At 39.6% G+C, this 18606-nt stretch overlaps 1 protein-coding gene across 1 annotated transcript in view; it reads right to left on the bottom strand.

Moving 5' to 3' along the window:
• The window catches only part of slc16a4 (solute carrier family 16 member 4), a 28328-nt gene that overhangs the window by 3590 nt on the left and 6132 nt on the right, over positions 1 to 18606 (bottom strand). Inside the window, exons 4-10 of the mRNA XM_005732830.1 lie at positions 11136 to 11268; positions 10866 to 10998; positions 10540 to 10683; positions 10212 to 10373; positions 9463 to 10113; positions 2601 to 2812; positions 148 to 241 (exon numbers count right to left, since the gene is read on the bottom strand). Of these exons, the coding sequence (XP_005732887.1) occupies positions 148 to 241; positions 2601 to 2812; positions 9463 to 10113; positions 10212 to 10373; positions 10540 to 10683; positions 10866 to 10998; positions 11136 to 11252 (1513 nt within the window). The 5' untranslated portion in view covers positions 11253 to 11268. The remainder of the gene's footprint in view (positions 1 to 147; positions 242 to 2600; positions 2813 to 9462; positions 10114 to 10211; positions 10374 to 10539; positions 10684 to 10865; positions 10999 to 11135; positions 11269 to 18606) is intronic.

Raw genomic sequence — 18606 nt, 5'->3', positions numbered from 1 at the left:
ACACAAAAGTAACATCTTTGCTATCATCACATCACATACAGATGTAGTACATATGGTTATGTGTTACAGTATGGATTTCTCATTGTGTACCTTTGGAAAAGTGAGACAGCACATGCTTGAATGTTTTCCAAGATGTGAATCACTCACCTGCCAAAGGAGGCCCTGTGAGGCAGCCCAGGCCGACAAAGAACATTGAGAAGCCCATGGAGTTATTGAGCTTCTCCGACCCCACGAGATCTACCTGCGGGGCAAAACAACATACCAAGCACTTGTCACTGCCATCTATTTGCATTTTAAACAGCCCATTCTGCAGCACTACAAACCATGAACATTACTACAGGTTTTCCAACAAACATTTGAGAGCACAACAATTTTAAATAAAGCGAGAAACTGGAAAAATTTAGCCCGATAACGATAGAAAAGCCAGTTCAAAATAATGGAATATGTGTTAAATGTGTTTAAAAAACTGCTTCACTTTTATTTCTGCAGTCCCTAATTTCCATGTACAGCAAACATGACCTTCAGTGTTGTGCAAAAGTCTTGAGCCCCCATCTTTTCTTTATATGAAAAAACATAAAACATAAATGCAAATACAGTACATAAGGCAAAACCAGTTTGTACAGTTCTAACAAGCTTGAAATTCAATATTTGGTAAGAACACATTTTTTTCTTCAGCACAGCCTGAATACGCTTGGATAAGCTTTCTTGTAATTTCTTAAGTATTCTTCAGGAATAGTTCTCCAGGCTTCCTAAAGGATATTCAAAGCTCCTCTTTGGATTTTGGATGCCTTTGGTTCTGTTATTTGACAAGATGATCCCACACTACTTTAATAATGTTGAGATCTGGGAGTCCAAACTCTGACTTTATCGTTTTCTATCAAGATAAAGTTTTGCTGACAGAGCCTCCACCATGTTTCACTGTTGTACCTCTCTCCTGACCTCAAACTGGTGATGTTCTGCACCAGAAATTTCAAATTTGGATTGATCACTCTATAAGACCTCATGACATTGATTTTCAGTACAGTTCTTGCGTATTTAGTCATATTTCAGCCTTTCCTCCCTCTTTCACTTCCTTAAGAATTGCTTCTTGATAGTCACCATGCCATAGAGATCATTCCTGATGAGGCCTCAGTGAACAGAAGAGCTAGATGCATCTCTCTGGCTGTGTGTCAGGTCTTTCCCGTTTTTCTTTCTTATTTCTTAAGGACATGACTATCAGTTACTGTTTATCTGCTGTAGATAATTTTGTTTTCTTTTTTGTTACTAAAAGAAATTTAAAAAAAAGATCAAAATGGACTGAAAATGAGTTAAAAACAGCCAGTGTCCACGAAAAACTTTGAAAGACCTTCAGAAAGAATGGAAAACTTGCTCAAGACACAGAAATAAATGCTGTTTGAAGACTTTTGCACTCTACTGTAGATGTATAAAGATAAACCTGCATTGTGCCTTTATATCTGTAATAACCCAGCATGATTCTGCTCCTCAAACATTATTGATCTTAAAAAAAAAAAAAGCTTTAGCTGCATTTAGTTGTTGTATAGTCCCCGCCGCTGCGCTGATAAACCACTCAGTTTAATAGTGACAGCATTCTTCACATAAGCACTTTATGTTGGAGAGACTCTTAGTTCATAAATCAATAAATTACAGATTACTGCTATGATCTTCCTTTCTTAGAAAACCTTTGCCTGGAAAATAAGTAATTTCCATCAGCAGGCTGGTTTTATCTGTTTGTCACTGTCTGTTGGTTCTTCCAGTCAGATTTTCTAAAAAAAAAGACGAATCGGACGTCATCCCTTCAGCCCATAGATATATCCTGACCTTTGAGACCATACCATTGGCAAGTGAGGTCAAACGTGTGTCTTCATGCTTTTGTTTTGAGGGGTGATATATCTACAAGACACTGGATACCCACTGACTTAATGTGTTGATCCACCCATAATAGCAGTTAGGAAACATCTCATACCACCTGCTTCAAAGTTTTTCTTTCCATGTGGGATATAATCTAATTACTAAGCCAGTTCACCTTTACATGGCCCTTAAACTGCCAGACAAATCTGATATTGCTGACTTTGCAAGGTGAATGAACTACAGACTAACAGTATAGTGAGGGTGATAGCGGCAAGTTTGGTAAAAAGTCAAACAACACTAAGAGAGCACCCTGCGTTTCATTCCAAAGATACCACTGAATATGTAGCATTTAGTTTATGGCCCCAGTTTTTGGAGAATTTTGCTCTGTTCATACTTAAGACTTAAAAACATACACTTGTTAGCATTGCTGTTATCACCGTGGTCATATCAGCATGCTGACATTAGTGTTTAAATGGTATACCTGCACAGCCTTGCAGACTGACCTGTTGTTCACTGACTAAAGGACACTAGAATTGATTATTTGCACATGCACCAACTGAACCTTTTCATCTTAAACATATATTAAATGACACGTCTATTCCAGGGATGGTATTTTGAATTATGTATTTATATATTTCATTTTATTATATACACTGTATATATTTACAAAAAAAACTTATAAAGTGTTGAAACCATGGGGAACAGATAATTGAGGTTGTTTGTTTCCAAAGAGATGCATGCATCCCACTTACCAAAACAGGCAGCAGCAGAGCCATGTAGCCACCACAGAAGATGGCGAAAAAGACTGCGTAGACCATCAGCAGCATGTAAGAAGTTGCCAGTGGGGAAAGCAGGTTGACCAAGCCACACAGGATCAGGTAGGCTTTGTGGAAATGGTACTTGTGGAAAAGATTCCTGTCTGTCACCCAGCCCGAGGCCAACTGGGCGATGGTCTCTGTGATACCTGTAACAGGCAAAGGTGGACAGACAACTGGATGAGAAAGATATATATTTATATGACTTTAAATTTTGATATAAATGTGTGTAGGGCCATTTTTGATCTGTGCATTTATACTGATGAATTCATTACAGCAGAGAGTGTTACGATGAATAAAACGATTCACATTTTAGAATGTTGTGGTTGTAAAATAAAGGTAACACAGAAGTTCACCGCGCCTTGAGGCGACTGTTGTTGTGATTTGGCGCTATATAAATAAAATTGAATTGAAGTTTCTCTGGTTCACAAAGATCCAGTTGAAGATAGTTTTAAAAGCAACTCAGTCTCAAGGCACCCTTATTAAAATTCCAGCCAATTTACACATTTAACTAGTATGCAAATCTTGCATACATACGGGTGTGGCCACTTCTCAGGTAACTAATGTTTTTTTTTCCAATGTTCTAATAAAACCTTTAAGGTTTTTTTGTAAGTGCATTACTTCCTGTCTTGCTAATTAAATAAGCTTTCAATTCATTTTATATCAAGGTGAAGCACTAATCTAGCTAGTTTTGCAGGACCGTGAGCTGATGGAACTTCCTAGCTCTACATTCTTCTCTAAAATGATTATGTTCAGTTTAAAACAAAGATGCCAAAAAATCCCACAAAATAAAACAAAAAGATGATGACCAAAAACCAGGATTGTAACAGTCCACAAACCAAATGATCACCAGTTTTATATACAGGCTAGTGCACAAAGACATGAAAAATATTCCACTAGCTGTTACTTACATGCATAACAGCTGCATAAAAATGATGCAACATTTCATTGCAATTTCAGTATTAACGCTATAAGAAGCAGCTTCATGTTGGACTGCATTGCTCAAGTGTGTTTGTTTCGACATCTATGAAACATTTTAGTGTTAAATCATCTACAAGCCCAGCTTTCGAAAGGAAGGGGCCCAGGCAGAACTAGATGATCCTCGAGTCTGTTACACTGACACTTTGAGCCATTTAATGATCGGTCATTATCAACACTTTTTCAGATAAATAAATGACGTTTTGAACAGCCCTGTATCTCCTGATCTTTCTTCTATTCCCACAATAAGGTTGTTGTGTTTTTAGTAAAATACCTTGACAACAACTAGATGGATTAACATGAAATTGAGATCTCACATTTCAAATTTAAATCCATCAACTACTACTTTAGAACTTGGTTCGAGGCTAACTCTGGTGTTGAGAATTAGGATTACAGGTTGATGCAGTTATTATGTGCTTAACGAAAACAACGCCAGGAGGAACTGTGAGTACATTTCTCAATGTGAAGGGTGTCTGTGCAGATAAATGATGTGTAAGGAAAGGGTAAAGAAAGCCTGTGAGGAGAAGGAAACTGAACTAAATAAAATAGGTCACTATTATCCAACCTAACTTCCCTGTTGCTCCTGTTCTCTTGACACAAGAATACTGTGTAACCGGCACAGTGGGTGGCAACACACCGACCTGTTAACATCTGCATTACACCAGCAACAATAAGCAAACTACCTATTAAGCATTTCTTCTCATCTGACTGATTGTTTGCTCTACTTGGGTATGATGACTGGGCAGATATGGACTGCGCTCTGCTGAGGTCAACTGGAATGCGATAGGTGATGTGGAAACTGCAGTGGTGTATTGAGCGTCGCAGGAATAGCTACAAGCAGGCAGTGCTGAGCAATTAATCAATGAAACAAACTGGTGCGGTACGGATTCAGAATTATCCATCCTTTGCACAGCCTCTGCAGCACAACTCCGCAGGCTGTAGGCAACTCTCAACTTCAATGCATGATATAAAAATCCTGCTGAATATGAGCTCACGTAGTCTAAATTCCCACTTTATGTTTTACAGTGTCGCTCTTCATAGCAAATTTGAATAAATCTTACATTAATCTACATTAACATGCAGATGTTAAGTAACAACAGTAAATTAGTAAAAGAATAGACTATAAAATGCTTCATCATCGAACATCTGTGCTTTCTTTATATGACAGCATTCTCCATGGAGGTTAGAAAATTGACATGAGGCAGCTGTTCACTGTTTATGTGTCCTCCTCTTGTGATCCAAGACATATCCTGCAGTGTCTCCTGCTTGCATACTGACAAGTTGTGAGTTTGTTTGTGTGTTTTAGCCTCAGCAGGTCGATTCAGCTTTGCAGCTGTCCTTGTTCAAACTCAGCACATTGCTATTTAAATTAGGCTTCACCAAGTAGCACCTTACGCCAAGTTCATGTGGTACACTGGTTTTGACCAGTTCTGTTAGTAGTACTACCAGGTACAGACATTTGTGAATGCCTCTGAGAATTAACAGATCATGAGGGGGGGAGGGGCATGTTGGTTTTCCCAGTTTCTATGAAACTGCTGCCTTCTCGTCTCGTCTCTTCTTCTGCACACACTTCTGCCTCAGAGCTCCTCTGCAAAGTATCAGCTACTTCAGGACTGGGCTCCAAAATTAAAAAACAAACAAACAAAACAACAACAACAACAACAAAAAACTGGGAGCCCCACTTGTCAACACGCCAACAACTTTACTCCATTAGCTGTTGCTTAGCGACTCCGGTTTGTTCCAGTGCTGGTGACTGAGGGTTGACGAAAAGACTGACCCGGACGATAGTGGCCTCTCTAACCGAGCCAAGTTAATGGGCCTCAATGACAAGCACTGGGTCAGAGAAAGAGGGACAGCGGGACATTGGGATGGTGGCTTTGTGGTGTGAGCAGCACCCCATCTCTTTAACTTTGTCTCGCTTTCTCCACCATTACAGCACATGAGCAGAGAAAGTGACAGAAAAAACGTGGCTGACAAAAAAGAACCTGTCTTGCTGCTTTCTGGAAGCTCTTCTGAGTAAACCCACAGACTATTATACTCTGGCTTTACAGCTTTAAGAAACAACAGACAGTTAATCTTCATATATTCTGTAATTGCATGAATCTGGCTCCAGTTCAAATGCTGCTGTTCCATATAAATACTGCCTCGGTCTGTGCCACATCATATCGTCCACAATGATCGCCATATAAATTGCGACAAGACTTAAAAGTTATATGAGGAGAACAATACTATAGTAACGCCACGTTACTATAGTAACTGGCCATCGGGCATACCGGGCATTTGTCCAGTGGGCTGATGGTGATTTTTCGTTTTTATGGGCCGATGACGTTTTTTTTTTTATAACAGTATAAACAATGAAAGGTGATGGATTGGCCAGAAGCTGGCAGATGTGTAAAAATAACTCAGTTGTTTGGTGGTGGCTATGGCGGAGCTGCCACAAGAGGCCAGGTGGATGAGGGAGAGGGGAGGCAGGAGGAGCAGAGATCCGAAGCGGCCGCTGGTCCGAGTGTCAGGTGAACTGAACTTCAGGTAAGAAGTTATGACCTGCAGTCTGTCTGGGTCAGATATAAACCAAGTTTAGGTGGAGTTTATTTTTGTTGTGCTGAGTTTTTACCGTCAGTTACAATAACTTGTACTGCGTACTAGCTAGCATGACGGAGTTTCTACAGCTGGGTGGGTGCTATGATGTTACTGATAGCGAACTTTATTTTATTCACAAGGTTAGTTAGTAGAGTTGCCAACCGTCCCCTAAAAAACTGAATTGTCCCGCATTCAGAGAAAATATTACACGTTTCGTATTGAGGTGAAAAGGAACACAGTTTGTCCCGGACTTCAGCTAGGATGGAAAAAGACACAAAGCTGGAGTTTTTCTCTGTCTTTACGCTGCAACTGTCTCTTCTACTCTCATTCAATCGTGAAACTGATCAATGATCAGCTGATCGGCTTTTCTCTCGTGTTTGTTTATCGCCCACTTTGGGCCAGAAAGAGGAAACCAGCGGATGTTGCGCTAAACAACAGCAGCACGTTTAAGCTTGATCAGCTGTTGTTAGAATTGATTTAATATTACTTTCTAGTATCAGCTGATGTTTGCTGGAGCCACAGCTGTAAAAGCTGCTGGTCATGATGTCAGTTTGGTTATCTGGGAAGAGGGAAACATGAAGATGAAACCAGGAGATGTCCTTACTGAATCATCAGAGCTGAACAGGTGATGGAGAAACAGGTTTAACTTTTAGGTGACATGACTGAGTTGAAGGGAAGTTATGAACTGCTAGCCCATACATAAGCTGCCTTTATAGGTTATGTATCGACATCAGAATCGGTGTCGATATTGGCAATACTGACCCTGTATTTACTTGATACTGGATCAATACCAAAATTTGCAGTATCACTCAGCACTAGTGAGTGTCACTGGACCACTTGCTAGCTGCACTCCATATGACACGAAGAGCAAACAGTAGATGGAAATTACAGATGTGGTTACCTGGTGGAAGAGCAGGGCTTTAAGCAGATGGTGAAAAAGTTTGAGCCAAGATAAAAAACTTTTAGATAGAAAATGTTCTGTGATAATATTATGCAGCTCCTTATGAGTCACAAAGCTACATCACTTTAGTTATTGTTAAACTATGTGCTCAGCAATTATTATTTATACTTTTACTTAAAATATCCAGGAAAAACACAACATTGATATTTCATTAAAGCTGAGTGACTGTTATTGCGCTATATGCTGCTGTTGCATTATTGTTATAGTATAGTCACACTTCAAATTAGGTTATCAGTGACAGCAGCTCACTGATTAAGGATGGAAAATTTACATTTAATGTGATTGCCTGCAAGCTGCAAGCATCACATTTTCTAGATGTCCTGTGATTTAATTCTGAGATCCTTTCTCCCACCCACTAATGCTGACACAGATTGGCTACAGGCAGTTTTAAAACAAAAAAGATGGGCTTTTTTTCTGAACGCACAAAATGCATGATTTTGACACTAATAAAAAAATTGTACACAAAAAGTTTTGCTTTAATTCAAACAAACAAATGCACTTTTGTTGTGTTATCACATAAGAGCTGTGATATAAAAGAAGTTTGATTTATTGATACCCCCTTTTCCTCTCAAACCCCTTATCACTACTACACCAATCAATAATAGATGTACCTATGTGTCATTATTTATAGCTAAAGTATGCCTTTCATTAATATTAATACAGTCTCTATCGGGTAACAGTTATTGATTATCAGTGGACAGATTATAAAACAAAGTGGTTAAAAACAACCACACATGGAGCTTTTCAGTTATTCATAAATCTACAGAATTACATGCATGGTGTGCATAATGTTAATGCTGTTCTCTGTTCATATGGAGTGGCCTCATCAGTGGCACACTGCTGAACCCACCCACCCTGGCCAGTAGACCAAAGTTCAGCTTTTATGTAAGAACATCCATTACATAAGACTGCAGAGTCTGAGCAGCTCACAAATAATTAATGGCTAGAGGTTGACTGAACACTTTTTTGCATCCCTCCTCAGACTCAGTCTGAAAAAACTAAACTAAACTGGAACTTCATCTTTATACTTCAAGGTCACTACTAAAGGTTATTTTTTCATAAGACATAGCTGTTTAATTCTAAATTTGTCACATCTGTGAAACTACTTCGACTCTTACTGTCATAAACTTAAGGATGTCTGAGCACTCTAGTGCTGCAGAATCAAGCCAAAAATTCACTTCTACTTTAATCTACATACAGAGATTCTGCATATGAACATGCACAATCTGTAAGCAAATAGCAACATTTTTGGAAACCAAAGCTTTCTTAGTTCTTTTTGTAGTCAGAGTACTACAGAGCAGCTGAGCTGGCACTGGTCACATGTACGTTAAAATCCATGTGGATAACAACAGAAGGGAAACCTTTCCCGAAAAGCCACCTCAAAACTATCAGCAATTTTATTTGTTTTGTTTTAAATGCTTTTGAAACATGGCCAGCGTAGCCTAGATATTGTAACTACACTCTGGAACGCCCTGAAATACTGCCAGTTGTTTCCAGAAGACAACCAGACAATAAGATTCCACATTGATCCAGCTTAAACGAGTTAGAAGTCATGCAACAGTGCAACAGTGTTGCAAATTAACTGACGCTTGCAAATGTTTCTCTCATTGGTACAAGAGTTAAGTGGATCAGAGACAGTCATTTTTGGTAAAAAGTTACACATAAATATTTCTCATTAAGTTGGAAACAAGCTTGATATTGATGACTCTTCTTTAAAAAGGGGGCCACTGGCTGTAGATTACAGATGTGATCTTGTAATCTGCAAGTGACTGTCTGCTTTTATATCTTTAATTCAACAGTGATGTTAAAAAAGGCTTGGAACCCAGAAACCCTATAATATTTGTAGCTTTTGATAAACTTTATAGATGACTTTAGATGGCTTGTATTTATTTAAATTGTGTTTTCATAATAATTTAATTTTATATTAATTTTATATCATATACTATTGCTAAAATATTTTTAAAAATGTATTTTCAAATAAATGTTTTTGAAACTTATCAAATCTTTGTAATTGTTCTTCACTACATCACAGAAACATGTAAGGAAGCAAAAACAAAGGAAGCAGAAAAGTGTATAAAAACAAAATTTGTCCCACTGCCCAAACTTCTCACCATGACTGCAGACCACATGAAGGCCATAAGCTGTATTGCTCTAGCTAATTATTTACAGCACAGACGAAAAAAAAAAAAACAAGAGAGTTCTATTTTCCAAAATATCACACTACTCATTAAACGATGATTGCAGTAACACAGAGAATCTATTAGCCAACATAAACCTTACCTGCGACAGAGATGATAAAGGAAGCATCCATGGCATCAATGTCCAGGGTTCTGGCTCGGGCAGACAGGTGGAAATAGGGAATAAAGTAGGCAAGCTGACTGAAGACCAAAGACCAAGTGTATATGCAAAAGAAAGGGTCCTTCAGCAAAGAGAAATCCAGTACTTTGGTTTTTGTGACAGTCACCTCACTTGGCGAGCTTGCATGTGAGGAAAATCCAACAATCGTGGACCCATTCATACTGCCATTGAGCTCCGCTGAGCAATCTGGAGTTGTGGGTTTACACTGACCCAGGTCATGATGGGGCTCATGGCCATTTACTCCATTCAGGACCAGTCTGGTCAGTTCAGGGTTCACTGACTGGTCCTGGAGTCCCTGAGTACATTGCCCCCCCACGTTCACGGTGTCCCTATGAGAGGGAGGAGGGGATTGAAGACAGTCTGATTTGGAGACGCCATTGGAAACGTGAGTGGACCCATTCAAACAGTTCTTGGAGTACTCCTTCTCTGAGGAGCTCTTGAGAGAAACAGCAGGACTCTTTTGGATGGCAGAGGAGGTAGGGTTTGAAACAGGTGGCTTTACATTGATGGGTCGCAGCAGCATGCCAGAGGCCACCAGATTCAGCATGAGACCACTGAGAATCAACATGGCTCCTAAACATGACAGTGAGAGTTTAGGATCTAAAATATCACTTTTAGATCACTCCATGGCCTGTATTTCTACACTTAGGCACAAAATTTCTCCTTCTTACCTTGCCAAGCATACCGGTCCAGAAGCAGCTGAGTGAAGGGAGCGAGAGCAAAGGTCAAACCCATACCAGAGCGTCCAATAGCATATGCCGTTGCTAACCTTTTTCTGAAGTACAGTGCTGTGACCACTGAGAAGGCCTGATACAGTAGTGCAAACCCCATTCCTGAGAGGAGCAAACAAGGTTATTATCCGACATTGCGTCAGTCACAGGGACACACAGGTTGGTTTTCCGAATTAATAACACGACACAGAAGTCGTCTGGTTACTAGAGTTCGTGTGGAAACAGCAACATTAAGGTACTTTACTGTTTAGCAATTAGTTAAACTCACCAACTATCACGCCCATGCTGATGTAGAGGAATACCACGCTGTTGGCGAATATACTCAACAGGAAGCCTCCGCTAACCAGCACTGCACCGGTGATCGAGGTCACTCTGGCTCCCACCTTGGCACATGCCACAGAGGCGAGGGGCGCTACAGAAATGAGAGGAGAAGAAGCACAACGACAAAAAGCTAAATGCAGACATACAGACCAGAAAAGGCTATTAAATACATTTTGTGAAGGAGACAGTAAGTCACAAGAAAATAAAACTGTGGAAAATGACGATTTAAAGATGTGATGCAATAGAAGGAAAAGATTTTTTTTCAGTTTGAACCTCCAGACAGACGCAGACTTGACATGATGGAACCGATCCAGCTGATACTTTCTGCTGAGCCACCAAACTCATCTTGGAACGCCACAAAGAAGATCCCAAAGCTCTTTAGGGTGCCCATAACGAGGACATTTACCTGCACAGACACAAATGAGAATATACAGATAATGACAGATATATTTTCTCTGAGAGAAACTTTCCAGTTAATTATATATAAATAAATGGTTCAGAGGGAAAAAAAAGGGAGATTATAGAGAACAGAGGTACGCATACCAGGAAGCAATGTAGCACGACCATCCAGCCCCAGCCTCCATCTGGAGGGTCCTCATACTGGATCTCTTTCTCTTTGTCCTTCTTCGAGGTCATGGCATCCTTTCTGAACAGGTTCATTATGGCCCTGGTTTCACTTAGAGAAGAAAGATAAAAATCAATCACCTCAAAGCTGCAGAAAAAGGATATGATATCAGAAGTTATTTTCAGCATAAGACCAAGAAGCCTTTCAGAGTTTTTTCAAGTAAAGACAAACAGACATGAAAAAATAAAACAATAGAACAACAATGTTCGAAATAAAACTGTGACTTTCTGCTTTTTGATTTAACTTTACAGAAACCCACAAGCCAAAACGTTAAATCATTTTGAATCAATAAAAGTAAAGTCTGATGTTATATATGATACTGACATAAAACATCCATCCATTTCCTTCTGCTTATCCAATTCAGCATCATGGGAGGGATGGAGCCCATCCCAGGTACCATAGGGCGAGAGGCGTGGTACACCCAGGACAGGTCTCCAGTCTGTCACAGGGCTACCATAGAGAGACAGACAACCATTCACACTCACATTCACACTTATGGGCAATTTCACATTTAGAATTACCATTTAACATAACCCCACTAACTGCATGTCTTTGGACTGTGGGAGGAAACGGGAGTACACAGAGAGAACCCACACAGACAGATATATTCAAGAGTAATACTCTATTACTTTTTCATTTCATTGAGCTGTGAAGTGGGGTGACCTCAGTACTACTAGACCTGGTAACATCTCTTTTGCACCCTATTCAGCTATTGGACTGGATATAATGCTAACACTGCTGAGATATTGTCTCTACCAATGTGTAATGTGTAAGTGTTGATTATTGACTGCAGCATCTTCTAAGTCCCTGTTAGAACTAACACTGTGTCCTGTGTGTACCTGGTAGATGATTTCTTGTCTTTGTTATGTAATAAAAAATGGTTCGTTGGGTTGGGCAGCTAAAAGAGAAGTAGTTGTCTTAAACCAGCAGCAAAGTAAACCTACAGCTGCAAAGCAACATTTCAACAATTTTAAACTACACATTCTAAAGCAGGGGTCTCAAACTTGGCCTGGGGGCCACTTGTGGACCACATCACCCCTACTTGACATGAAGAAAGATAATGCAATTTGGCTTTTTTGTTGGGGAGGATTTGTTTGTTGTTGCGTGCACTGTTAAAATAAGTTCTTTAAAAAGCAAAAAATGATTTAATATAAAGGTAATATGAGCAGAGAGTACAAACATGTGGAGGGATTGGCTACGTTAGCTCAGTGAGAGAGTTATTTGTTAAAAAAAACATTTGTCAAACTATCGTTTTTGGCTTGTAGCTTAAACAGAACTGACTTTTCTTCCCTGTTTGAATTCAAAGTGATGCACATGATAACCTGGTAATTAAGTAGAAATGTAAAACAGAAATGCAGCATTAAAATAAAATGAACTTATACTAGTAGTGATGTCCTCACTGGCCGATACCAGAAGAGGTGAAAGAGGATAATAATGGATTAGTGAGTGGTTTAATAATGAAATGATTTTTAACGTATTGTGCTACACCCATTGCGTGTGTGTGTAACTAAACAAGTTAAGACTTAAGCTGTAAGACTTTGGCTTATTTCAAATGAACCCATGCCTCTGTTGTTAACAGATTCAGAAATGACTTGCTCTTTTGTGAGCCAGCTTCACTGCAGTTTGACTCCCAACGGGCAACATGTGACCTTGAATTACTTCGGGCCCTTGTTGGAACATGTTTTCAAATACGCTGACTTGTATTAGCAAACATATATATATATATAATCACCCTTATTTGAAAATACAAGACAAAAAAATTCATCCATGGAGGCGAAAAAAGGCAGAAGTGATTTTAGGTGAAAAGGTAACAGCTAGATAGAGTTAAGTTTAAATAAACCAAATGAAAACTTTCTCACAATAAGGAATAATGACAAACTGAGTCAGCAGCTGAATGCAGGCTGTGCCAGGGTCAGCAGCACAGATTAATGCATCTCAACAACAATGCAGACAGCAGTAAACAAACTCAGCTGTAAGTTTAGAAACTCGTTTAAAGTTAAGCATCTGTGTTGAGATCCAAGACACAGAAGGATGTGCATTTTAGCTTTCGTAGTGATGGTTTATCCTTAACATCCTCTTTTACCTGTAACTGTTGTTTTACTGGTGTGGCGAAACTGTGATAGCTTTCTCTCCAAACTGCGCTCTAGACACTCCTTGACTGATAAACTTCATATCTTTACAGTTGCCATCTCCACCCATAGATCCACCCATAGCTTTGACAGCCACATATGTTATTTAGCAACCAAACAATAAAAGCGCTTAGGTACCCCCAAAATGTTTCTTCTGTTTTTCTTCTGCCATGGAAGAATATGGCAGCAGCTGGAGCTGACTGGGGCCTGTCCCTTGATTGTTTTTACAAAGTTTCATGTCTGGGCCTTGGGCACTCTAGCACCACTAATGGGCTGAAGTTGGATTTGCGCCTAACTTCTGAACGATATGCCCAATTTTCAAACAAGCGTTGCGGTGATCTCTTGGATCAGCCTGGATTCAAAGCAATCCATGAAGCACATTGGATTTTTTGAAAAGTTTTACATGTTTGTTCAAAAGCTCCTTTATTTTTTGCAGTCCTTACCATAATCGGCAAAGCTATCCTTTACACGAAGACCTTTTAGACCTCACCAAATGTATCATATGACGTGTTCATTTTTAAAAGCTTTGAATCATCACAGCCAATGGAAACGTGCAGCGAGGTGCCAAACAACTACCTCATAAGTTGGCAAAAACATGCATTTAGGATCTTACTGAAGGGTTAAATCACAATTTACCTCATCTTGGGGCGACCGTGGCTCAGGGGGTTGGGAAGCGGATCTGTAACTGGAAGGTCGCCAGTTCGATCCCCGGGCTCTCTGTCCTGGTTGTTGTGTTCTTGGGCAAGACACTTTACCCTCCCGCCTACTGGTGTTGGCCAGTAGGTGCAATATGGCAGCCTCAGGGCTACAACTGTAGCTGCCTTGAACCAGTGTGTGAGAGTGAATGAATAGTGGCATTGTAAAGTGCTTTGGGTGCCTTGAAAAGCGCTATCTTCAGAAAGTTATAATAACTGTGTGTTACAATAAATCAATATTCATTCGTTAACATAACTGTTATTATATCTCAGCAACTGTTGCAAGTTTTACACTATAAAGCCCCCTGTCCATTGTGATTGCAGCAGAATACATGATGGTAAATTATCCCAATAAAATACTAACGCGTCCCTGCTCAGTGTTTGACAGTCAGTTACATGAGATTGCCTCGTATTTGTGACCAGAGATATATACGCTGTCGATGAAGGTTTAATAAATAAGTAAGCCATTCGGTTCTGCTGTATCTGCAGAATAAAGGATTGTGACTTTAAATATTAATCGTAAGTTCTGCATAAAGAGATAATATGTGTATAAGATATCTGTTCGTACTTCAAGAAACGAGCAAAGCTGTAAAACCACGGGCAAACTCCAAGTTTACCAAAGTATTAGCTGTAACTGCCTGTCCTGTGCCAGGGGTACCGGACAGTCTAACACAGGGCAGAACTGTCTTTCACGTAGCTCTGAAAAAGAGGACGTGAAAGCAGGATTCCAGTGTGCAATGTAAAGACAATATTTGAACAGAGCTATCCTAAAGTCTAAACAATGCAACTCTAAAGTGATTCCATACTGACCACAGATGGTTTTTGGCTCAGGCTAACAAGGCAGCTGCACCGGCTGGACAGAAGCCAAAGTCATTGCTCCTCAACACTGCCACTGTTGCCTGATGCATCCCATACATTCTTAATGAGCATTTCTCACACTGCAGTAAAGAGCTGATGTTGAGTGGTGACTACAGACAGATAGGGCACCGCACATGCAGCTGACTCTCCAATAACCTTACTTTTTTTTTTAAAGCTGTTCAGATGATTCGTTTGCTAGTGAGTAACCAAGTTACTGATGTTTCTATGATAACTACAATATGATGAATTCTAATATGAATTATATTGTATTGACACAGATGTTCCATCAAGTTTTGTCATGTAGCGGGTAACCCTAAATTACATTGGCTTAAGAAAATGGATGGATGGATGTAGCAGCTGAGTCAAAGGGGACCTAACACTCGTATTTCAAGTTTCCAAACTTTTTATTGTGGGAGTCAAGTATCCACCAATCCTCTTTGTGATCCTCTTCTTTAATCAGGCTCCATTTTCAGCATCCTGTGACTGATATATCCGCTACCTCTGCTCGACACATGTCCAAATCATTTCAGCCTTGCTTCTCTAACTTTGTCTCCAAACTGAGCTGTCCCTCTGACATACTCATGTTTACCCTGTCCATTCTAGTCACTTCTGTAAAAAGTCTTGATATTCGTCTCCAGCCACTCTACCCTGCCTGTGCTCCCTTCTGAACTGTCTATTGTTTTGAATGGTTGAACCCAGGTATTTAAAGGTATCTACCCTCACTACCCCCACTCCTTGCAGTTTTCTTGTTACACCCTTCTCTCTCAGTCACACAGTTGTTTTGCTTCTACTGACCTTCATTCCTCTTCTCTCCATTGCATACCTCCACCTCTCAACACTCTCTTCCACCTGTTCCCTACTCTCACTACAAAACGCGATGTTGTGTCTGAACATCTTAGCCCATGTAGACTTCTGTCTGACCTCATCTGTAAACCTGTCATTTAACACTGCATTGCTGGATAAAACCTACAGAGCACACAAGTTTATATGGTAAAGAAGCATATGAGATTAATAATGTTATGAACAACTAATGAACAAAATCCATGTTTGACTTTTTTTTTTAAAGTTAACAGTAGGTGAAGCTGTGTTTGGTGTTCACAGCTGTTCCCCGCTTGGTTTACTAAAAACCAACAGCTTCAAAGGACCACCCAAAACCAGTTGAACCATATGAGCATCACAACAACTTTAAACCTTTGCTGCATTTAAACAAATGGCACAACAGCAGTCTATAACTATCGGTTACTACTGACATAAAGGCAGTTATTCGAAACTGTTTGCTGTCAGAGAGCAGTCCTAACCACCTGTTTACCCTAAGTCTTTTGTAGCCAGCATTGCTAACTCAGTCTGACTTAGAAATGTATAAAAAGCCAGGCCCAAACTAGAGAGAGAGAGCACACAGAGCGGATTAAATGGGAATGAATTGGGCCAGTGTAGTGCAAGACAAGTATTTCCCCCTATGTGCGGTTAACAAGTTGTCCTTAGAGAGTGCTTGAGCGCATGTTTGTGAATGTGCCGAGTTTCAGGGTTTGAGCGACAGGGGACTGGAGTCCAGCACTTTGTAGTGTGGTGTTCACACTGTGTTACCGCAGATCTTTCATGCAAACCTTCTCTTTGCAAGACTTCATATGTGCGTCTGGTCTAATACTGCATTTCATTGAGGTTACTGTGTGTGTAATGTTCTCCAAAACCTGTTCCGCACCTACATTTCCTTCATACTGCTATCAATGAAACTACTGCCCACCAAAACACAATGAGAACAAATATTTTGCAGCTCCACCCACTGAGTGCAAGACTTTACATGACATCCACACTGAGCAAGCTTGTGCACTTTCCCATGAAACACTTGCAATTATATTGCAATTATATTTTTTAAGTATGGCAAATCCAGTATTTATGACATCCATCTAACAATTCAGCACATTCATATATACCGAATTACAGTCTCCCGCTTCCTGACTGGCAAATCACCATAAATATTTGCATGTAACCTCCACATTGCATAACATGACCTTGTTTGTGAAACCTTTCACAGAGTAACAGCTGAGTCGAGTCCTAGAGCACCTTTTAAGGTCAAATCAGGCAGACACACCTAGCCTGGCTTTGTACTATTCAAAATAAACCCACTTATTATCAGCCAGCTATTGTTGTTGTGAGGCAATAACAAAGTTTTCATGCTAACTCAGCATGCAAGCCTCTCTCTAACCTGAGAGCAAACTGGAGCTATAAAATCAAAATTCAAAGATCCAACATTAATGTTAAGTCACCGTGTCTTGAACACACTCAAGCACTCTGCTTTAAGTTTAGCTGGTTACAATTAGCCTAAACAGGGGTCTAAACCAGTGAGATAATTCAAACTCTGAAGTATAGAATATTAAAAATATCCAAAGGCCTTTATGCAAATTATCCAACCATGACAGTACACCTATTAGACCAGTTTAGTGTTCACTAGAGACACATTTTGTTCATTCTGAAGGGAGAGCTAATTGAATAAATAAAATGATGTGCTTTATTTCCTTTACTACCAGGATGAACTTCTGAGAAGAGGTATGGGGTCTTCAGGGATCTAATGGAAGAATGTGTCAACTTTAATTCACCTGATTCTAAAGACAAATGTTTTTGAGTACAGGGGAGACACTTAACCCCCTTTTGTGCTCAATTAACTCATTTCAACAGTTTCTTTTCTCCACTATGCAGTATCTATGGCAACCTGATCTGTGGGATAATATTTCTGGTTTATGAATTGGACTACATTTTTTTATACTGTGAACAGGACAATGGCAATCACTGGTGACTGGACTAACCTTATTTGAGATGAAAATGCAAAAAAGGCAATCGCATTCAAGAGTTTGCATTTCCAATTCGCAATCTAGACAGCACTTGATTTTGAGTATTGACATTTTTTTCTCTATTAATACCTTGCTCAGAAATGACGGCAAAAATAAAAGGTCTTTTAACTCTTCAGCATTCTAAGTTTCTATTTATTTCTCCTTTTCCTTTACAGAAGTGGACTAGTGCAGCCTGCAGGTCAGTTTGTCGAAACCTGCAGATAAACTCAGGCTAAGAAAAACAACCCAAACTAGAGAAAAAAGAAAATAACTTATGAAGTTAAATATGACAAATTGCCAACTAAATATAACAAAAGACAAAAACAACTTCATTTCAGGGCGGCCCCTGAAGTACAGCCACTGTTTGACACCATTGTCTGACCCTTACAAGAAGCTAAACTCGTCTCTATGTATCCTCAAGTTCACTCCAGGAAATATTTCATAACTGTGTTTCATCTGTTATCCAAAAGAAAACTGTAAATAGGTAAATAGTGTTTAACAAAAAGCATATTAATGAACATAATCTCAGACTGTTTAAAATCAACACATCACCCAACACTTTCCCAAATGTGCCCCTCCTTTGTACTGCAGTTGGCACATTACTTCGGGATCTTGATTATAAAAGCAGCCTGGTTTGGCCGCTACTGGATCCAAACCCGAGGAAAGCCAAATACAGTTTGAAGGAGAGGTGAGAAACAGATTAATTAAGTACATATCTTAAAATGTGATATGTTTCATTATTTTAGAATCGTACATGCAGGTTTATTCTGCTCTGGTTGGAACTTCTTGCCCACAGAGGCTTGAGTTTTCTGCTTAAGGTAGAGTTTCCCAAAAATGTTGTGTCAAATTTTAAAAAATAACAAAAAAAAAGTGCTCCATTAA

The sequence above is a fragment of the Pundamilia nyererei genome, unplaced genomic scaffold, assembly GCF_000239375.1.
Source record: "Pundamilia nyererei isolate P.nyererei 1_Seehausen unplaced genomic scaffold, PunNye1.0 scaffold00049, whole genome shotgun sequence".
Classification (NCBI taxonomy): Eukaryota; Metazoa; Chordata; class Actinopteri; order Cichliformes; family Cichlidae; genus Pundamilia; species Pundamilia nyererei.
This window is presented reverse-complemented; position numbering and strand designations above follow the sequence as displayed.